This window comes from Acanthopagrus latus, chromosome 3 (genome assembly GCF_904848185.1).
Source record: "Acanthopagrus latus isolate v.2019 chromosome 3, fAcaLat1.1, whole genome shotgun sequence".
NCBI lineage: Eukaryota > Metazoa > Chordata > Actinopteri > Spariformes > Sparidae > Acanthopagrus > Acanthopagrus latus.
Window position 1 is genome coordinate 19441862 of NC_051041.1, and position 23044 is coordinate 19464905.

General features: G+C 41.5%; 1 protein-coding gene across 1 annotated transcript in view; it reads right to left on the reverse strand.

Annotated features, from left to right (window-relative positions):
- Positions 1-23044, reverse strand: part of csmd2 (CUB and Sushi multiple domains 2) — a 229725-nt gene that overhangs the window by 13965 nt on the left and 192716 nt on the right. Inside the window, exons 48-59 of the mRNA XM_037092394.1 lie at positions 18697-18885; positions 17446-17592; positions 14774-14962; positions 13288-13473; positions 12952-13146; positions 12457-12630; positions 12179-12352; positions 11325-11498; positions 7511-7699; positions 6708-6881; positions 5406-5588; positions 1176-1352 (exon numbers count right to left, since the gene is read on the reverse strand). Coding sequence (XP_036948289.1) covers positions 1176-1352; positions 5406-5588; positions 6708-6881; positions 7511-7699; positions 11325-11498; positions 12179-12352; positions 12457-12630; positions 12952-13146; positions 13288-13473; positions 14774-14962; positions 17446-17592; positions 18697-18885 — 2151 coding nt within the window. The remainder of the gene's footprint in view (positions 1-1175; positions 1353-5405; positions 5589-6707; positions 6882-7510; positions 7700-11324; positions 11499-12178; positions 12353-12456; positions 12631-12951; positions 13147-13287; positions 13474-14773; positions 14963-17445; positions 17593-18696; positions 18886-23044) is intronic.

A 23044-nucleotide genomic window follows, 5' to 3' on the forward strand; every position in this document is an offset into this window, starting at 1 on the left:
CACTGACTATTTGACTTCAAGTGTTTTATATCAAAGAACCGTCCTTGTACTTTGATTGTCCCCAGTTTAGAGCTTTTAGGCTACAAAGAGACTAAATCTTGTGATAAATCTTGTACAGTGGCTCCCTGAAGCTCCAAAATGAACCACATTTCTCCTTGATTATACTTTTACATCCTGCAGTGAAAACAGTGTGATTGAGTAACAACAGTGAGGGTTCTACTGTGGGACTCAGCAGCATTGTAGCCCTGCTCTGTTGTAAAAGTCTAAGATATAAAATCCAGGGCATGGAAGGACAAGTTCAAAGTTGCCATGGGACATTGAGGCAATATCACGTGCATATGACCAACATCCCAGTCAAAGTCCCAGTAGGGTGGAGGTACAGTGTCTCCCCTTGACTGAGCAAGCACTTACATATCTCACTGGGTTGGAAGGAGTGTGGCACCTCCTCTTGCCTGAAAGTATTCTTAGATTGCGACTGGCTTGGTAGATAAGACTGCAGAAGCTAAATAATATGTTTTATTGAGTATGTATTTCAGTTAAAGCAAGTTAAAATTGAGAGAGATACAACTGTCACGACACCTCTGTCAAGTAAATCCCATTCCAGCATACAGTTTTTGTAATACAACAGTAGGAATCATTCAACTAAAAGTGCTCCCATTCACATGTCCTTCCACCAGTGTGCGTTAAAATGGACCCTTTCACTCCTATGGATTACTGAGGTCTGAGATCCATAATGGCTCTGCTTCGGGTTTATCCTCTCCATTCAGAAGAAACTGGTTCTTTCAGTGACCTCTATTTGCCAGGGTCTCCTGACTCTGTACAGCAGATGTGTGTCTTTTGCGATGAGAAAGGGCTGTCTGTTAGGAGTGGATCATGCCTCCACCTTCCTCCAACTGAGTCATTGAGTGAGTCATCCATCACTAATAATATCTGCTGTACAGAAGTTTTCTTGCATTTCTTGCATTATGCTATCCATTTATCTGTGTATATAGTGCTGGATATGTATGAAACTACTGAATCTAATCTAGTGTTCAAATGCAAATGAACATGAGAGGCAGAACTCAGACATGTGCATAAGCAAATAAATAGAGAAGCATCTATTCAAATAGGGACAATTAGTTAAGCACTACACATACATGCACTAATTGTCTTTCTCTGTGAGAGCTGTTAATTACCAGAGCACTCAGGCATGTTGCCAGTCCAGGTTCCGTTAACAGTGCAGTGTCTGGTAAGCAGGCCAGTAGAATAGTAGCCCTCCCTGCAGGCATAAGTAATGGATCTGGAAAACGTCAGGCCATCATGGATCAGGATCTGGGCATTCCTTGGTGTTCCTGGGTTTCCACAGGAGATCACTTAACAAGAGAAGAGACAGTAGCAGAACAAGATTAGGTAATATTCAATTCCTGAGAGTCCAGAAAGAGAAATGGTTGGTTAGTTACACATGGATGACAAAAAAAAAGTAAATCATATCAATCTTTGGCCAGCATGTGCTGTCAAAACAGCTTCAATCTGCCTTGGAAACAATTCTTCAAGTCCCTGGAACACTGCCGGAGGTTTTGAACACCATTCTTTCAGGATATATTCCCTAATTTTGCATCTTGAGGATGGTGATGCAGAGTGCTGCCTAACATTCAAACGCACAATCTCCTACTGGTGGTGAATGGGGTTGAGATCTGATAGCTGTAAGGCCATAGCATAGGATTCACATCATTCTAATACTCCTCAACTTATTCGGTGACCCCCTGTGCCATGTGAATGAGGGCACCGCCATCCAGGATGATCATCACTCAGAACAACTTCCTATTGATCTGCAGTGACCCTTCATCTGAGGGGACAAGTGAACCAAAAGCATGCCAGTGAAACACCCCCACAGCACACTGATACACTAAGATGAGAGACACTGATTGGTATTCTTCACTCATATATAGAATACTCAAGTCTTCTCTTTAATTTGTAATCTGTCTTCATGTGTGTGGGGGGTGAATTGAGCAGAAGGGTCCAGATTTAGGGCAGTGTTGGCACAGTACTATAGCAGCCTTTGCTTCATCAAAACATTTTTGGAAAAAAAAAAAAAAAAAAACTGCCCAGACTGCAGACTAAACTGAAATGCTAGAAAGCAAGTAGAAACAGGCCCGCAAATTATACTTGGCCAGAGACATTCAGGGAACCCAGAGGCTCCTAGATGTGGTACTCTAGCTGAGAGATGCACTCAACTGTGTCTCTTTGCCAGAAAGATGTTTAAGACCAACTTCAACAACCCCCCTGGAGAACAATATAGGACCGCAGATGATGAAGAAAAAAAAAAAACTGACCATCCCAAAATGCTGAACTGAGAAATAAAGGTGATCATCAGTCGCCTATATGTGATTTTAGACCTAAGATTTGTGATATGAGATTGAGACTTAGATCATTGCAAATGTTAAATTTTGCCTTGGCTGCTTGCAGTTTTAATATGTTGATGCTGGAGCTAAAACAAATTGTAAATGCCAATTATCTTTATAAAACTAAAATATTGGTGAAAGGTCAATACCTGGCAGTACCTGGCAATGTAGTAACAGTTGTTTAAACTTAGTATAACTTCTCATCAGTCATCAATAGAAGGGAATCATCTGCCAAACAAAAATCTTTTCTATTTTCAGGAAATGGTGAAGGTTCAGTTTTTATAAAACATTGTATCCTCTGTCCTTAACTTTTAACCTGTTCTTCACTAGTATTCTAGTGAGACTTATGTGCAAATTACACAAACTGCTGGTTGATTTTTGACATTCTTACACTCACTCATGTGTCAAAATGTATTCCTCACTCTTTTGTTTTCCCTTCCCCTCTGTTCTTCATCCACCTGTCATCATCTTTCTCTGCGTCCTACTTCATAAGTAACTTTGATGGGCAAATCCTTTGCTCACAAAGTCCCTTGGTGTCTGTCCGGCCGCCAGCGATGGTTCTGTTCATTACAGTCTCCAGCTTGCCCCGGGCCCTCAGAGCCCAGCAGGCTTCACCTTCCCGTAATGACCAGATGTGGCCTGGCCCTTGAAGTCAGTGCCAACTGAGAACAGGTGGGCAACCTTGGCTACTGGGCATACCACACACACTAGAGAGGGTATGAGACAGAGTGAGGCGAGGGAGAGAAGTGGTTGTGATGTGTGCAGAGGGGTTGTGTGTGTGTTCGTGAATGGGGTGTTAAGAGCACAAATGAAAGCAGACTGGGAGACAGGCTGAAGCTTCTGGAAATAAAACACTGTATACAAGGAAGAGGGTAAGGGCTTTGTGTCCACAGAGAGTAAAACAAAAGGGGAGCAAAAAGAAATATGGTATAAAGAGAACTTGCCAACTTGATGGTAACAAACTGTAACTTTACGGACAGTTTTATCATTTTAGTGTTTCTGCGAGATGAGTACAAAACCTTGGACACGAACATATTGGCTGTTTGTGCAGAATCAAAAATTGAGTTTATAATACACAAACAGACACAAAAAACCCCAGAGGCAAAGAACAACATGTTACTAATTCCAAACTTGAATATAAAACCCACAGTGACTATGAAAATACGACTCTGATGAGCAAAAATAGATGGTTCAAGTCTGAAACAGCTCTTAAAATATTGTTAAATATTTAAAAAAAACCACAATCTAGTTATTTATAATAATCCAAACTCAGATCTAAAGTTAAATTCTGACTTAAGTGTTTGCACACGCTCACCTCTCGCTATAAACCTTAACGTTCTCCTCCAGGTTTAACAGGAGGAAAGAAGAACTACATTAAGTGTTTTAATTGTTTGTAAATGCAATGTATGTGCCCGTCTAAGTAATAATATTGGAAAGTGTTTGACCTTAAGACCCATATCGACCAGTTGCAAATTACACCTTCAGAGAATCTGCCTTCTCGTGTGTCTGCAGCAGAATGGATGTGAGGTTGCACAAGGACAATAATGAAAAGCCTCTGTTGTGGCCCTGCGTTTCTACCACTCAATCACTGTTTTACATTTGCACACACATGCAGATTTGCAATATGTCATTCATTCCTTTTACAAAGGCAGCATCTTCTTAAAAAAATAAGTGACAGTAACAACATTATTGTCCATAATGTCTGAGTGAATGGAAGCTTAAAATGTGCAATCCAGTGATGGGATTTGTTGAGATCAGCTAGCTCTGAAAATACATCAAAATGTAGGGATAATGAAGGATAAATACTAGTTACCAACCACATTCTAAAACATTCATTACAGCTATGACTAACTCTAATTTAGGATGTCTATTACCCCAGAAGTTAGAATAAAATATATATGCATGCACAGGTTTATAAAACAAATGCAGAGGGAGTAATTAATCAAAAGAAAAAAATGTGAGAAAAGGTAATTTAAAAAAAAAGCTACAAAAAAAGAAAAGACTTAAGAGAAATTAATTAATTTAAATTCAGTCATTGAAATTACATGTGGATGTGTGATAAACTCAATTCCCATACTGCGTAAAGAGTGCAGTAAACATCATCACTCTTCACGCATGAAGTCCTCCAGCTTCTCAAAGGGAATACAAAGGGGTTTCCCAGGCCAGATGGGAAATAAAATCCATCCATAGTTTTCATTTCTGCTCCAGGATTTCCGGTTGGACGTGTCCAGAAACCTTTCACAGTATACTGAGGACAGCAACCTGATGTGATTCCTGAACCCTCCACTGTCTGCTTTCAAAGCAAAAGAGCAGCTGTTCTACTCAATGCTCTTCCTTGATATCCAAGCTGCTCACCCTGTGCCTAAGGGTTTCACTCTTTTGGTCACTACCCAAATCCTTTTAGCCACAAGTGAGAGCTGGCTCCCAAATGGACAGCTAAATTGAGAGCATTACCTAGGAGCTCAGCTCCACCTTTAACACAAATGTCTGAATGCCACACCAATCCACCTACTGATCTCATCCACCTCACCAGACCTCTAAATGTGTTCACTTCCTCGTCCTAAAAATTCTGTACATAAAAAATCATGAATCATAGAGTGAGTTGCCCAGACAACATGGAGTGGAACATCTGCTGTGAGGATACTTGACCTACCACCAAGTACAGTGTGCACACACGGCTCAGACGTAGGGTAGGTAAGGATAAGGTAGCCACAAGCAACAATCTCAGTACCTCATATTTCCAAAGCTACAGCCACAGGACATGTTGGTTTGCACACGCAACACATGTGCATCAGAGGCAGAACTCCCATGAACCCTCTTGCATTATAGGGTGAAGGGATGAGGAAACAAGACTGAAATCCATTTTTCTCTGTATCACTTTTGCAGCACGTTGCCAAACATTTTCTGAGCAATGTGATACTGCTGTATGAGTGGGATCCACCATCACCTCCTACCATCGCATTTTTTACCAGAGTGGACAGTAAATACACACACACACTCTAAGTACATGTATTTATTCCTTACCATGACACTCAGGCTGAGTGCCGAGCCAGGTCCCGTTGTTCAGGCAAGTTCTTTCCGGTGAACCCTTCAGCATGTAGCCGGGTTCGCAGCTGAAGCGAACAACACTGCTTACTGTAAACTCTTCTCCCAGACGGATACCATGCACAGGAACACCTGGATCTCCACAGAGCCCGGCAGAATCACCTAGAAAATGTATAAAATATTTTTCATAATGACAGCATTGCTCGTGGAAAACATAAGAGGTATGTTTTCATATCAAAACAATAAAAAAATAGATTTTTCAGGATTACAACAGAAACACAGAGCCCTTCTTCCACCCGACTGTTATCCAACAGGAAAAATAATATACTTCCTCAAGAGTCACTAGCTTCTCAAATACATTTCCATTATATCTCTATGTTCAGCAGGCAGAAAATGTGCAATATCATATCAACTGTCATTTATTCATTTTATCCTGATGTATATTTTGCACCTTGCTTCATACTTCCATGTACTCAATCTAAAACAATCACAAACAGTTTAGTACTGCTGTATGCTGCTCTCACTCCTCATTTTACAGGGCGCTGGTCAAAATGTCTTTAACTGCACATAGCCAAGAAAGCCAGGCAAATCTTTAAAAAAAGGGTTGTGTTTATTGCCCGTTTAGAGAACACTAGCCATCCCCGGAGATATACAGTATATGAATGTCGTGAATTGTGACATTAAACTGTCAGCATGTTACTTTATTGCTGGCCTGTGTGTGCACTAGTCTATGTATTTCTGACATTTCTTGTCTTTGCATGTTTGTGTCACCTATGTGCCTATGTACATTTGCATATGAGGACACCCCCAAGGCCTTTCTCATGTGTATGAGGTATACTAGATGTCGTGAAGCAAATCACTGTAAAGGAAGACAGTCCATGGGGGCCAATGTCTTTATAGTGCTTCATAACCCAGCTGAGGTGTGGGCGGCCATGTTCCTTAGCCTGATATGAGCAGATTAAAGCAGGTTTTATGGAGGACACTCACTTTGCCCTTGAGCTCTATCTTTGGTCCACCTCCTTAGCTAACAGCTGCCACCCAAACCTTTTATTTGTTGGCCTGGCGTTATGAGGGCATTGGTGTGACTGGGTGCTGATAATACAGCTGAATTAATAAAGTATTACAAGCAGGAAGCTAAACAAGGGTTCGAATGTGCTTATTTCAATCTTCTAACTTAAGTTCATCTTTAACATTGAAATGTAATGCTTTCACAAAAGAGGGTTATCTTGAGTTTTATCCTTCCAACTGTCACACAGTCAATCTGGGTGTAGTTTTCCGTACCAGAGCAGTGTGGCGGCGAGCCGCTCCACTGGCCGTCCAGCTGGCACATTCGCGTTGTGTTGCCCATGACGGTACGCTGGCCCATGCAGCTGTAGCGGATGACTGAGCCTACTGTCCGACGATCGCCCGAGATCTGGGCGTAGGGAGGCATGCTAGGGCGGTCACAGAGCACCACTGTCCAATCAGAGCAGAGAGATGACAGAGAGAGACCAATGAAAACCAATGAACTGCTGCAAGGCCAACAGTGAAGAAGTGACTTTGGAATATACTGCTTTGTTTTAGCAACACTAACACTCTACTTGTGAGGGTGACGTTGTGTTTGTGTTGTATTTACAGCATCAGACCACATTTTACCAAACTTTCCAACCAATTAAGAGACTTAGTTCCATCAGAATGTTAAACCCTTTATCACAGTGAAGCATACTTGATTACAAATGCCACTGTTTCCTACTCTAAATGGCAGTGAACCTGATAGGGATAGGGCTGAAACTTACTGTCAACAGTTACTGATGATTCTTTTATCAGCTATTATCGTTTTATATTATCCTTAACATTTCTTTGGGTGTTGGACTGTTGACTAGACAAAATAAGATATCTAAAAAGATTAATTTTAGCTCTCAGAGTCTTAATGTACCATTATTTTCAGACATTTTATAGACTACACTGATAATTGATAAAATAAGCAAGTGATTACAAATGCTGTTTGGTTAGTGTGGATGTCGACAGTTTTACCGTCTTCTTTTTCAGCATATACAAAAATTATACAAGCAGCAGCCCTTGCAACCAAACCCTGAGGTACTCACACAGGCACTTGGGCAGGGAGCGATCCCAGGTACCATCCCCCTGACAGGAGATGGAGCTGGTGCCCAGCAGGTAGTAGCCTGGGCTGCACCGGTACGACACAGTGGTCTGGAAGCTGTAGCGATGTGGCCCACTGGGCAGTACCTGCCTGATGCTGTTCTCTACATGGCCCGGCTCTGTGCAGTTGACAACTGGAAAAAGAGATGAAGAGAGGGAAAAAGGTTGAAGGAGCTGCAGAGAAAATGACTTCATGCGTAAGCTTTTGAGATTCAGTTTAGCTAAAGATTTAACCGTAAACCTGTAAATGTGTATTAAATATTAGAACCTTTATGTCTTTGATCACTTAATGTAGATGTTCTAAATGGCAAGAACGACAAGTCAGGTGTTTTTGTTTTTAATAAACAATATACTTTAATACTGACTGTATCACACACCATGAACATTTCACCATTTAACCCGTGGTGATATTTCTCTTGCTTTTATTTTCTCCCTCTGTCCATTCCTTTCCAGCATCCATCCATCCATCCATCCCAATCCAAATGAAGTAGGAGGCAGACTCCGGAAATAAACATTTGCTTCATTAGAGCCAGTCTCCTGCTGGCCGCTGTGGTGCAGAGATGGTGATGGATGGGGAGCTCACAGGAGAAGAGGCACCATGTCAGTTTAACACCAGATGGAGGGAGTTAGGGAAGGGAAGAATGAGGGATGAGTGAGGAGCTAGGGACAGCGAGGGGGGTGCTGTACAGAGTTAAAGAGGAAAGGGGCCCTGATGGTGCAGAATATATTAAAATTCATGACAGAATGTCAGGCTATGACTGCCACCAGGACCAATTCATCTTTAGTGTCTCAGATACAAGACACAGACTAAACCTTACACTCTTTTAACAAAGTCTGAGCACACTGACTAACAGTTGCTGTCTAGTTTATACTGTGAAGCACAACTAAATGTTACTATGATGCCAAAACTCTAATGACTTCTAAAACACTGCCTGAGAGTGCCCACGCAGCCATTATGCCCCAGTTTGCCTTGCCAGTCTCGCCCCATGAGTGTGCCTTTGCCACAGCCAAAATGAACCCATTGTATGCTAATGTTCCTAAAAGCTCGCTCATTTTCATGCTCCCGAGCTGGCCAGCACAGCTAAATCACCCCCAAAATACCTATTATAATGTATTCCTTCCTGTAGAGCGCTGACCCGTGGCGCCATCATTTACAACTTCCTGCATAATAACACTACAAAGTGTATTTGAAGCGGTGGAGCTGCTACAGCACGAGATTTCCGAGGCTCGGAAATTCAGCTTTGAAAAAATGTGCTTGGGCAATTGGGGCTCAAAAGCGATCCAACAGTCATCTAAAAACGACTGACCTCCTGGTAAATGTGTGTGTGTGGCCCAGTGGGTAGCGAGAGAGGAAGTGAAAGGATGAAAGGGAAAAGAAGAATAAAAGTGAGCGGGGAAGAAGGGCCGAGGTAATTCATCTCTGTTCCACTCAGAAGTTGGGACCCTGGTCACCCTCTCCTTCTCTTGGTCTCCTGCCAAGTAACGGCCCTGTAAGTGGTGTGTCAGAGTGTGTTTTTTTTTTTTTTCCCCCTGTCCAGTGTCTCTTCCCTTTTTATCGCTGTAAGACAAATAAACACACACGAGTCATCCGAAGGGGGTGGTGTTGTAGCTCTGTTGCTGTGACTCAAATTGGTGGTGATAAGAGAGGGATGGGAGACTGGCTGTACCGGCAGTGCTCTCTTGCTCCCTGCATTATTGATGGAACCTACAGACTTTTTTAGTTAAAATCTGGACTGTGGCAATCATTACCTTCATCTGACTGACTCCTGCCCCACCCTCACCTTTTTTTTTGCTGCCTTCTGTATCTACTGGCTGCGCTATCTCCTCCGAAAGAAACGCCGACGGTTCGGCTTAGCTAAGGCTAAGGTGAGAAGGATAAAGTGAATGTCATCACAGCACCTACACTTTTCAACTCAGCAAGGAAGTACACACAGACAGCAGAGCACACCTCACCAAATGTGTCTCGAATGCTGTAATTAAGGTGATAAATCTGATTGACAAAAAGACCTCTAAGCTACTTATGTCTCAACATCAACAGCAGGGATAATGTGCCATTGGAACAGACACCCACACACACCCACCCACACCCACCCACACACACACACACGCACGCACACACACACACACACACACACACACACACACACACACAGAGGCTCACAGATAATGCATCTCAGCATCTGCATGGAAACAAGGCCAATGCTAATATGATGTCACTATGGGAGCAAAGAGATTTAAGGCGTATGTCTGGGAGAAAATCTCGCCTGCTTATGCATGCAGCAGCCAAATTCACTTCCTCTTTTTTTTAAACAACTGAAAAAAATATTCCTGTGGGACTTGTAACCTCCTCATCCCTTCATAGATGTCTAAAAGAAAAAAAAAGGCCAAATCCTTTCTCTTCTCATTTAAAACAAACTCATAAGTCAATCCGTCATCGGTTCTGTCACTGCCTTGTCACATTCAGGGCTCGACCTTGCGAGCGCCCTTTCTGTGCCTGTCACAAAGCCCTCAGTTAGTGGGGACTTAGAGACAGACATGGGCGACAAGATACATCGCTTGTCGCAAAAACACTGCCAAATTAAAAGTCCTTGCCTCGCTTATTCAAAGCAGAGCAGGGTACTTCTTATTCTGGGCAAAAACTGGGTTGTGGGTCTCTATAGGCTGCTGTCTTTCATACAAGCTCAAGGACCCTGTGATTGTTTTTGGCTGCTTCTGCATGGTTATTAACCAAGTTTGTTTCCCTGACAGACAAGTGAGCCTTAGGATGCAGCAGAGGTAGCTAGGCTAAGAGGAAATAAGATCAAATGTAAATATTATCCGGAACCTCCATGGACCATGTAGTTGAGACCATGGTAATTAAATAATCCAGTGTTCTCTTTGGTTTTTCATTTCAATTTCCCCTAATATGCATCGTTTAAACTCTTCCTCCCTCCGGGTGTCTCTGAGCTTCATCTCCGCTCTCTCTGTGATTGGGGTCATCTTTGGTCACACAAGATACGACCTTGCACATTACAATAGGTTATCTAATACCTACCCACACAATTGGATGAGAACACAAGAAGAGAGCCAGACACAGTTTCTGACAACATCAGTCAGTGTCGCTGGGCCAATGTAGTAATATCCTTTATATAATCATGTGTTCAACAAAGTGGTCATAGAACTCCACGTGGACGACTCGAGTTTTTTAGGAAACCCCATTTAAACCTGAAAATGATACTTTCACCTGTTACCAGTGAACCTGTTTACCTGTACAATGTTCCAAACAGGTGATTTCTGAACATTTCACACCTTCCCCAATCTGCTGTTGCCTTTGTCTAATCAATCAAATTCAGGATAAGCATATATTTACAAAGCGTTAATCAGGTAAAACATTATACTGTTTTTGTACTGTGTGCAATTGAATATATTTCAGAAAAGACTAGAACATTATCACACGGTGTCTCAACTTTTTTAGAATCCGGGTTGAATTTGTGTAAGTATGCACATACAGATTTTGAAATTATGGAGGTGTCAGGAGAAAATTATTTGATAAAGTGTTCTCTCATATTAGTAATTTGCCCGCTCACTTGACAAATTGCACAACTTTGTGGCCTGAAATTGCTTTTTAAAACAATTTACTGCCTCATGACAGGATCAGGCACATTTTTCCAATCTGTGCTGCCCGTTTGAATTTATCCTTTCATTCATTTGAAGGCATGATGTTGTCCACAAATTATGGATACACTGACTGATAAGCTTTGGCATCCAGTTGACACTTACTTTTACACCTGGGGAGGGCGTTGCTCCACTGCCCATTGGCCTGGCAGGCAGATTTTACAGCACCCTGTAGAACATATCCAGTGTTGCAGACAAACCGTACAGCATCATTTAAGTTGAACTGGGTTCCTTGGGTCATTCCGAAGGTAGGGTTGCCAGGATGACCACATGTGATGGCTGGGAAAGCCAAAGGAGAAACAAAATTACACACAAACAGAACAGTATATTGAAATCTGTTTAATATCAAACACCTGACTGTCACAACAGAAAAAGCTGTATCGAAAGCTGTATCTGTATCGAGTAGTGATCCGATCTCCAAAGCCAGAAGTCCTGCTGCAGGTGCATCTCTCCTTTGACCTCTGTTAAAACAAGTCTTAAAGTCTAAATGAGTGGTATTATCGAATAATACAGTGCAATATTGTGAGGTAATAGCCCTTTCTTTGAAAATGTGACGGTTAAAATGAGACCTGAGGCCAAAGTGGTTTTCACACTGTATGTTTTGCAGCAGATTGTGCAGGAGCTTGCTGTAAAAAAGGTTGAATAACTTTAATAAATTGGTGATCAGTACCAGAAGGTTTCAGTCTAATCAGGCTGAATCTGCAGCTGGTAGCTTAAAAAGATCATCCCAAGGAAAAATATATGCACTTCTTACAAATCATTAATCAACATTTTTAATCTGCGAAAGAGGCAACTGATATTTTGGGAATTTGTTTCTTTTTGTTACACTACCTACCTCACCTGTGTTCCTACTAGTAGAAAGTGTCAGTGTTGAGCCCTACACTGTTCAGTGAGGAAGTTTTGAAAAAAAAACAACAGTTTTACCTTTAACTCTCTAGCTATTCTCTGTGAGCACTTACGGACACAGACTGGAGTGCGTCCTGACCAGCGGTGATCCTGTTCACAGATCCGCACCGATACCCCGATGAGACGAAATCCTGGGTTACACTGATACACAACGCTGCCTCGATAGTTATAATTCTCCCCAACGATCTGTCCATTCACAATGGGTTCTGGGGTGCCACAATGGCCAGCTACAGTTGAAGGAAGAAGAACTCACAGTCAGACTTATGTCTTTAAAATTATTCTTGGAGCAAATTGCAAGAGTTGTATCATTTTTGGGTGCTGAAGATCTCACCTAGACATTGGACCTGTGATCCACTCCAAAGCCCATTGGACATACACTCTCGTACCCGAGAGCCCACCAAAGTATACCCTGTGTTGCAGGAGAAGATAGCTGTGGCTCCATACACAGTCAGCGTTCCAATCTTGTTGCCATTTGGTGGAGTCCCAAGGTCCCCACAGGAGATGACTGAAATGAGTAAATAATATATATTGCAAAACACCCAAATGGTAAAATACAATAAAAACTTTTCATCTGAGTTCTGTTTGAAAAATGGTTTTGTTTGTTTTTTTCATTTATTTTGTTTTGGTTAAAAGATTTGTGCCTGTTTAATCATATTCTCTTCCTAATATGACAGTGGAATAAGATACATTTGGATGCAATTATTTTTTCTTGCTTGACAAATTGCTTTTTTCTGGTGGATGATTTTCAATTTCTTACTGTGGATGAGAGTTTTAACTTAAGAAACTGTAGGAAAATTCAATCATGGGATGTGTAGTGTCGACTCACTGTCGCAGACTGGACGTGGATCTGGGTAGTTCCAGGTGCTGTTAGCCTGGCAGCGAATGACCCTTTGACCCCTGTAATAATATCCGGGGTCACAAATGAGCATCATTATAGCATCATATTGGTTTTGAGTTCCATAAATCAGCCTCCATCTCCCATGTTCCACAGCAGAGTGGCCGATGTCGGGGCAGGTCACCGCTGGATGATCAGAGGATAAACACACATAATCAAATCAAATATCTACTCTGTCTGGTGCTGGTTCAACATCAAATATTGCATTAGTATGCCAAATTTGAGAGAATGTTCAGTTGGAAATACTGAAATAAGAGAAACACTCACGGACACATCTGGGCTGAGCCTCAATGGGGCTCCACCTCCCAGATTCCTGACAGGTCACAGATGTAGTGACAGGCCCAGCAAGCCGAAATCCAGGATTACATCTGTATGTGGCCCTGGCTCCGAGAGAGAAGTCCTGACCCACAATACTGCCATTGACCGGAGGCACTGGCATCCCACAGGACATGACTGGAGGGGAAAGAGGGAAGTGGCCAGAAGGTAAGACTGAAAAACTGTGGCAGATCAGAGTGAAAGCACAGGTAGCAAAGTTTATTTTAACAGCCATCTTTGTATGCAGAGTGCCTCGCTCACAATGGGCTCCTGTACAAACACACTCCCAGAGCCACCATTGATGTGCAGTAAACATTAGCTCTGGCTGCCATCTGCACAATAGTAAACAATCAAGTCTAGAGAGAGCACATGCAATTCATGTGGAGATTACACCTGGTGCAGACTTGACCAGACAATGAATGGATGCCCTACTGCTCTCAGTTTACGCTGCAGCTGATACCATTACAAATCTGGTTAGAAACAAGACTTTCAAAGTAGGAATTTCACAGTTTTGTAATGGAATATAATATAAACACAAACAAATGGAGTAGAAAGATCAATGAAGGGGTTTTTTTTTTTTGAAAAATCACTTTTGTATCGAAATATATCGTGCATGAATAGACCATGATCAGTTATCCTATTCATTTGTTGTTGTTTTTTTTACATAATAAAACTTTCCAACTTTAATAAAGTGTCAATCTCAGTTGAGAGTAGATAATTGCTATTTTTCATTCCATCATGGAAAAAAAAAAAAATAGCACAGTGACAAGCAGACAGCATAGACTTTAACCCATGAGTCTGACATATCAAACAATTCAGCCCAGGTAAACCAAATATTATTAATCTGATTCAGTGTTATCATCAAAGCCATTCTGATGCACAGTGAAGTGAGCTTCCTTGAAGCACGCCTTAGGCTGAGGGGCTGTCGGTGATGGCATACTGTCAGCTGAAATCACACTTTGATCCAAAGCAAATGGATTCAGTGATAGTTTTTTCAATCAACTTAAATCAGAATGACTGAACTTACAAAATACTTTTGCTACAAAAATGTCTTCTTTCACTAAGCATGCCAACTAAGCTACAACTGTTAAAATCTTGTTTTCGTTGCACAGTTTGATGGTTTGTTTCATCAGTTTTGAGAAGTGTGACTAAATGCTGAATGAGTTTAGTCCCAATGATATGAGAAGCATGAAACAGGACAAAATATAACTTAATTTCAGAAAATTATTGTATATTAGCAATGTGAAATAATCCTGTTGCATCTTGTTGTAACAGGCATATCTGTCTCACTTGAACTAAGAAAAATTAGACCTACTCTAATACTCTAATTAGATCTACTCTAAATTTCTAACTAAATTTCCTTATCACTGCTTTTTTCTAAACAACTTCCAACTTTCTAATTCTAACTCATGACCTGCTGCTGTGATCGCGCCCTCACCTTGGCAAAGTGGTACTGGTGCATTCCACTGGTAGATCCCCTGTGCACTCCGGGTGCATGAGGCACTGCTCTGGCCGATGAGCCGGAAGCCCTGGTCACAGTTGAAACGCAGGGTGCTGCCTAGCTTAGTGCCTGTCAAACTGTGCACTGTGCCATTAACAGGACTGTTTGGCGGGCTGCAGTAGGCCGCTGTGAAAAAAAAATAAATAATAAAATAAAAAAATAGGTACAGATAGAAATATGTATAACAATAAAATTGAGTGCAACAAGCATAAAATCCCAATAATGATGCAAGATGATGCAAGTTGTTGAGGAGTGAAGGATTAATGTGCCTTCAATAGCACCGAGCCCCGGATCTGTTTTGTATCTGTCTTCTACGCCTGGCATGGTAAAGGAGGATATGTATTAATACATGCACAACGCAACCTCTTTAAGGGAAAAACTGCAGACTAGAGACAAGGAAAATTGATTAAAGGAAACTAATGTTCTACAAAGCGAACCAGGAGTTTGTCAGCAGGAGAAGAGGAAGATCATAAAAGTGATGGATACATAATAACAGGAAGAAAGTATCTGTTTTTGTTTGTTGGCTAAATTGGTGGCTGCAATAATCGTTTATCATCCCCAATGGTGCTGGCAACAGGTTCACGGTTCCCATAGAATGAGGCCTAAATTGCATTTTGCAGAGCTCACAATAACATGTCATCAGTGCACACCTGCTGGAGAATAGAAAGAGAACAAACAATGTGAAAACATTTAAGATAATATTGTGATGCAACAGGATGTGGCTATTTACATAGAAAATGGTAGTTGTCGTGGGGAGAGATTAGGATGGAAATGGACCATGGACGCAAAAAAAGCGCATTAACCATTACACTTAATCACTGTGACCACTTTACTGTCCTATAAAAATGCAAATTCCCCCCAAACCACTCACACGTGGCAGTGGCAATGGCCTTTCTTTCAAAGTCGGTGAGAATTTTTAGCACCACGCAATCAGATAAAACTCCTTTACAGTATCAAAACTTAAAGCCATGCCAGCGGTGTAATATGTTTTCAACATTAATATGATGTTGTTGCCTCATACACATTGTTCCAGAGAGACAGAGATTGTGAGGCTTTTTCAAGTGAACTGATGGACCATTTTGTGGCACTGAAGAGATGGCTTTATGTGCAATATGAGACTGAGGTTAACAAAGAAAGCTCTCTTCATAGATGATACACAGTAGGTGAACTTCAGGCTTTTGTGAAGTGTGACATTCGAGTTTGTCCTCTCCACAATCATCAAGGGATGGATTCTCATTAATTGCTGGCTACATGGGTTAGGGATAAAAAAAGCCAATGTTTAGAACCAAAGATATTTAAAACCAACTGAGCTACTGTACGCTCCTTTGCAAGACCTCCTCCTGTCAGTCACGGTGACTGGCGGCTCCTGAGTTCAATTCATCTCTTCTATCTGTGTCGAACTCATTTGCCACTCTTTCTGTGTTCTTCGCTCCTTCCCCCTCTCTGCCTGTTATAGTATAAAGCTTGTCTCACTGCAATCAGCCCTGCAGCTCAGAGGAATCAGATCCACATTGGCAGGTGACTGGATTGGAATAGATAATAGAGAGGAGGAGAAAGATGATGGGAGGTAGATGGTGATACAGACAAAGGGAGGGACATATATGCATTAGGAATAATTTTGAAATGAGTTGATAGAAGAATGGACAATTCACACTTAGAGTAGCAGAGGGGACATGTCTGCAAATACTGTTTTCGTCATATGGATCCCCATTAGCTTCCGCAAAGTGAGCGCTAATTCTTCAATAAGAAAAAGACAATTTAAAATCAAACGGTAGCTATATGACACGATAATGCAATATAAGCCAAAACACATAGACCAGAAAACAGGTGAAACTGTTGTAGATGGAGGACTAGTCCATGGAGACATAATACGAACTGATGAAGAACTAAGCAGAATACATGGATATGCCCGTACCATCTGTTACTTCCTCCCCACTAAGGTACTACAGAACTCCATATTGACCAAGGCAACTTGTGGGTTCTCAGCCTTCACTTAGTCCATCTGTCACTTAGCCTGCTAAGGCAAAATCCATCACGGCTAAGGAAAAAGAAATGGCAAGAGGGAAAAGTACTGAAAAACGACAGAACATCCGGTTGGGGAGACGAGAGCTCCACTGAGCGGAGGAGAGAGACGATTAGTCAATCTGGCTGAGTGGTGTTGATACAGAACGGAGGAAGCCTTTTAAATATTTACACTGTCATAATTCACAGCGAGTTATGCAGGTGTCGTATACCAACAGATCCTTCATGGAAGCAGGACAAAACAGAAGAATAATAAGCAATACAAGAAACAGCATTTGATAATTCCCCGGCCTGTGCTTCACAGCGAGGAGCGCCGCACGTGCCTGGCACCCCCGTCAGGTTGTCATGGAGATGGGTCATATTTCCAGCGATTTCAGCTGCAGTTGGCAGCCCAAATCTTGGTCTTGTTGACACAGTAAACCAAAGGCACCTCAGATGAGATCGAATTTACAACCATGTCCAGAGGCAACAAAGCCAAACATCAATTTCTCAGAGTAAATCAATTCTAAACGGGCCACTAAAATCACATTTAACCTAAAAAAAATTGCTTGTGACTTCAGGGTAGTGTATGCCTCATCTTGACTCACCTGAATAGCGTATCCGAAAGCCTTTGTGGCTGGTAGTGTGATCGAAGGACCAGTGCAGGTAGACTTTGTTACTGGAGCTGGTGATGCTCAGTGGGCTGGAATAGTTACCACTGAGGGTAATCAGGAGAGGGCTCTGTCTGGAAGGGCCTGGTTGAAGAGAAGACAATCAAGAAACTGACTTTGAAACTCTTTGACCACCAGCACTGGGTCTTGACAGTAATTAACTGTGATCTACACACTTTAACCTGAAGAAGGATTTAAATATCATGTTCTCGTAAATGAAAATTTATGGAACAGAGAATGTAATTTCATCAAAAATATTCCTATTTTGCAAGATTTAATTTTGTCGAATCTGAATTTTTAGATTAATATACATTTCCCAACGCTGTAGCTTTTGAGGGATTGATTATTTTGTTTCAGTTCTGGTTAAATCTAAATTTTCTCAGCTGCTAATTGCAGAAAAAAAAAGGTTTCCTTCTATAATTGGCTTGGCAACCCATAGGTTAGGAAATGTCTGTTCCCCTTCACTCAGCAGCAGATGAAAAGCACTAATCAGGAACAGTAGTGTGTACCACAGCCATTTTCTCGGAGCAGCTTGGCAAAAATGCTGACACTGTTTCTAATCGCGTGCAAATGTAAAAGACAGATGTAGATGATCTGTCACCATGAAAGGAAGCCTGTGTGATTTTCCGTTGGTAAAGGTAGAGAGATTTGTTAAGGACTGTAAATTCAGCTGTCTGGCTCATTTCAGTCTTTAATTTTGGATATTTGTGAAATAAAGTCATTAACCAAGTGTTGTGGGACCTCGTAGGGACCTAAGGTCAACAGACTGCTCAATAGTATGCATAGTGAGCAGGAATGTAACAGGATGCTCAGTTCAAATATTCTTGAACAAATGATTATATTCTAACATCTATTAATCTGTTAATTAGTTTATAGATGAATGAGTTGTTTATTTGGTCTATAAAATGTTTGCAAATAGTGAAAAATGTCCATCCCAGTTTCTTAAAGTCAAAGCTGATTTCTTTAAATGCCTTGATTTCAATCCAAGATTAAAAGCTTTTCCGTTGAATACAACATACAACAGTGGAAACAGGGGAATCTCCATATTTTGAAGGCTAAAAACTGCATTTTCTACCATTTTTGCCACGCAAAACTTTCTAAAAGGATTTTAAATAGTTTGGTGATTATTTTTGCATCAACTGATCATTAAGTAAACAAATCCTTGCAGTTCAGGTCACAGCGGCTCACCATCAAAGATCTCAAGCTCATCAAACTGACGGCTGGTCTGAAAGTGTTCAATAGTGAAGGTGATGTTGTAGCCAGGCTCTACTTTGACCACCCAGGAACATGACTCAAAATGGGGGAATCCATTGCCTGGTGACTGGCTCATGATGACACCCGTGGACGCTGTCAATACCTCATTCATGGGACAAGTCACTGTTGAAAGAACAAAAAAACAAACACTTGATTAATCTGAATTCTAGGAAAAATTGTTAGTTTTTGTTTTACTGTTCTGTGTTGATTTCATTATTGCACACAAGTCCTAAATTGTTGATTCTTTTTATTGAATTTAATTTACCTTGAAGCACAAATTGGATTAGTCAGATCCATATTGTTGCTGGAGGGCAACCCAATGTGACTAAGAACGTCACTAAGCTAATTGTCATTCTGGTCCTAATGCCGTCACAGGAAGCAAATCTGTCAAATGGTAAATCAGTCCACAAAACAGCTTATATAATATAAAATCTGACCTGCCATGAGCATCTTCCTTCCTCTTTGCACATTGTCAGTGTGTGACGCATGTGACACTAACTTGGCGGCTGACGCTCACATCTGCCTGGAAGCATTATAGCTGTGGCATGTCTGGGCAGACTGCATCAATCTGCTCAGCTCACCCTCCTCCTCCCTACTATTGATATTCCTGTGGGACATCTCCATGACATCCTTTGACATTTTCTAGTGGTTTCAGTCTGTATTATCAGACGTTACACAGCATTCCTGTCTGTGGTGAAGCTATGAAGCCAACCTCTTAATCTGCCAGAGCTGTCGGCATACACAGTGGAACCCCCCAGAAAAGGCTGCAACATGAAAGGACACCGATGCTGCAACGATGACACAGTGCAACTGCGACATGTCCCCCCCTCCTATTGTTCTTGCTGCTCACCTAATGGGGCTGACTGCTGAGGAGGTAGAGTGTGAAATAACTCAGAGAAAACAGCAGAGAAACTTATCCAGTTGATTGTATTGTTTGTCTATGATTGCTGTCTGTAGCTAAATAAGATGCCATAACAAAATGAATGTTCTCTGCATTCCAACGTATATCTCATTAAGGTCCTAAATTGACATGCACTGACAAGAGTTTGAACACTTGACGCTGTGCTGGAGCACAAATCAACAGAGCTTCACAATTAAGAAAAGACAATTTTGGAACTCACATACATAAAAAAAAACAAACAAACAAACATTTATCTCATTAAACACCAGTCAGAGGCTTTACTTGCAATAGTAGATACAAAAAACACAATAAGATGCTGCAAATGCGATTAAAAACCACTTCAAAGTGCATGTGACCAGGTACTATTTGTGCATGGGTGTGTTTGTCAACCAAGTATGACAAAAAATTGAGCTGGGGGTGTAAATGCCCCAGTTGTGTGCTGCGATTTGAATACCTGAGCCTGTTTTGCCTCAGGGTGAAGCAGCACTAGTGGGTCCTTCATTACGGTAGTGAAACACTGAATGCTCTGAATCACATTCAAACAGTGCCTCATTTGTGGGACAGTGTGTTTGGGTATACACTTGCTTTTGTGTATGCTGATGGGACATGTGTTTGTGTCAACGCACTGTTGTGTTTGTGAGTGTGTCTCTTGGCTTGTTCCACCACCCCTCTGTGTGTCTGTAGGGGAGGAGATTATTAAACCCAGAGGGGAAAAAAATGGCAGACAGCCTGGGTTAAACAACATCTGCAAATAATTCTTAGCATTTGTTTTACATTGCATGGCAGGTCAACCAGGTTGGGCTAACTGCCTTAGGAAACCTCAGATAATGTCAGGTAAGTTGTCACTCAAAGATAGACATGGTAAATGAGGCATGTTCCTGTCAAATACATATGCTACAACTTTAAACAAGTCAAATGTTGCCACAAGCAGGACAACATTAAATTAGGATTTCGGCAAAGCTCCAAGTATATATTGCAGTTTGCCAGGAGTTTGGGAGCAAGGCAGATAAAATTAAACATGGCAATTAACTTTAATCTTTGTTGTTATTTTATAACCGCTAGCAGATAAAACAGTCAAGTAAAAACTGAGCCAAAGGCAAGTGGATCTCTGACCTATTTGTCTGTTGGGCAAGTGAAAAAAAAAAACACTAGAGCTGAACCCTTTTAATATCTGAAAGTGAAGTTTACCAAGTCAATAAACTGTACGTTCCAGGGCTTATTAATGCCTTCATTAAATTGGCGACAGTAGAAAGATTGCAGGCAATGAGCAGAAAGGAAGATGGAGAAAGATGTGCCCAGCTGAAATCAAACTCTCCGGCCACCAGGATGCCTCAAGGAACAGCAGTTGTTACTCAGCAGCACACAGTTGTGGAAAAATAGCATTAATGCACTATCTCAAAACATTAAGGGAACATTTTACACATTGAAATGGGGGTTAATTTGCTGTTAGAGATCAAGATCTCAGAGAATGCAATTCCAGGAGCATGAACAGTGACACATACTACAATAATAGCACTATCTTGCTGCATATGGAAAGTGGAAATTAGAAATCTACCATTTGCGTACTTTTAGCATCTTACTTTACAAGATGTGACAATAATATAATCTCATCCCAATTCCAAAAAGACATTCAACAAGCCTGTGAAATAATTTACAACCTTTAGCACCTCAGTGGGTGTGAGTCAGACAGTTTAAATCCATCACTGATAGTGAAACTGATTGCACCTGGAAATAGCATATAAAATCTAAGAGTGAAGTTCATTAAACAATCAATTCTCTGAGGATGAGATGGTGTGCTGTCAGTGACCTTTCAGAAAGCTCCAATGTGTCTTCAAAACTGCTTTCAGCTAGCCTCAGAGCTGATGGAAAGAGACAGGCAGGGACTCTTATCTATAGGCTGCTACTTATTAAATTAATCCACTTTGAAATGAAGCATCACTCTGTTTGGCTGTAAACAAAAGGGTATTAGGGGACAAATCTGACAGCTGGAAAAAAACAGCTTCAACACTCAAGGTGAGATCAGTGCTGATAGGGCTTAAAATTAAATTTCACTTTAATGAGACAAGGAATGGAATAAACTGGGAGCAGGAACGGCAACCTCTGAGATATCCTCTTCTGTTTGTGTATAAATTGTTCATGGTATACAACAGCTTCCTGATGAAATAATGTGGTGGAAGCCTACGTTCAGAGAAGCACAGATGCACACACATCTGCATCCATACACACACAGTCTGTGCACTCCAGAGTGCAAGTACAGACATGCATAAATCCATCATGTATCAAGCTTGTAGTGCTGCTGAGATGCCTTTACTCATGTTGGTATTTAATTAGCATAAGCTGAGGAGCGATAACGAGCTGATTGAAGGGGATGGGCCACAACATAAGCATTAGTGTGGATCAGGACCTAACCCACTGAAAAGTCGGGGGATGACAATGAAGATGTGAAAAAGGGGCAGCTGTAATCCATTCTGCGAGGCTGAAAGAAGGGGGGTGGGTCAAAATAAAAAAATAATCTCGGAAACAAATAGGGAAATGAAGACAGAGCGTCGGGGGAATGAGTGGGATGAAGAATTCTAGCTAGCTGGGAAACTAATGTGATGGGTGATTATGCGGGTTTTAACCAGAAATCTGTCTGGGGGATAAACACAGGGATTCTGAATCATCAGAGCTCATTGTATTTTATTAATGAATTCAAGCAACACTTGCACTGCACCGATGCTGTTGCTTTCTGAACGTGATGTTGGAACTCCCTGTGGTCTCAGCAGACAGCAGATTTAGTTGAAGAATGCAGTTCCAATACAACCCAGTTTAATCAAATGGCAGGCAAATCAAATACTGAACAAACCCATCAGTTGTTCCAATAGCAAGCATAGCATTATGAGAGGGAGGCTAAACTCATTTGCCATCGTGACTAGAAACAATACTCAAGCGTGAGTTTGTGTATAAGGTGGTAGCTTTTATTTGTTGGCCTGTATGTCAGACAGAGAAAGACAGATTAGGGTATAGATAGACATCAGTTGGTGACACTTTGTCCATGTGTCTTTAATCAGAACCCAAAAAGCACAAAAAAAGAGAGATCGGGAATAAAGGGTACATGTGTTACGCAAGAACGGAAGTCCGAACTATTGAGTCAGGGGAGGGAAGTGGCGAGCGAGGAAGGAGGGAGTGCAGAGGATGAAAGAGGAGACTGGCCGAGCAAACCACACTGCAGAACCAGCTGTAGGTTCCAGCGCTGTTCTCTGGAAGACCATCACAGTGACCACATCCACTGCTGTGAAACCCAGACACATGCTAGACTAGTGTGTGTGATTATACAGTACATGTGTGAGTGTGCCATTGAATGGGGACAGCTAGACATGCAAAGGAGGGTTGTGCTTGTCA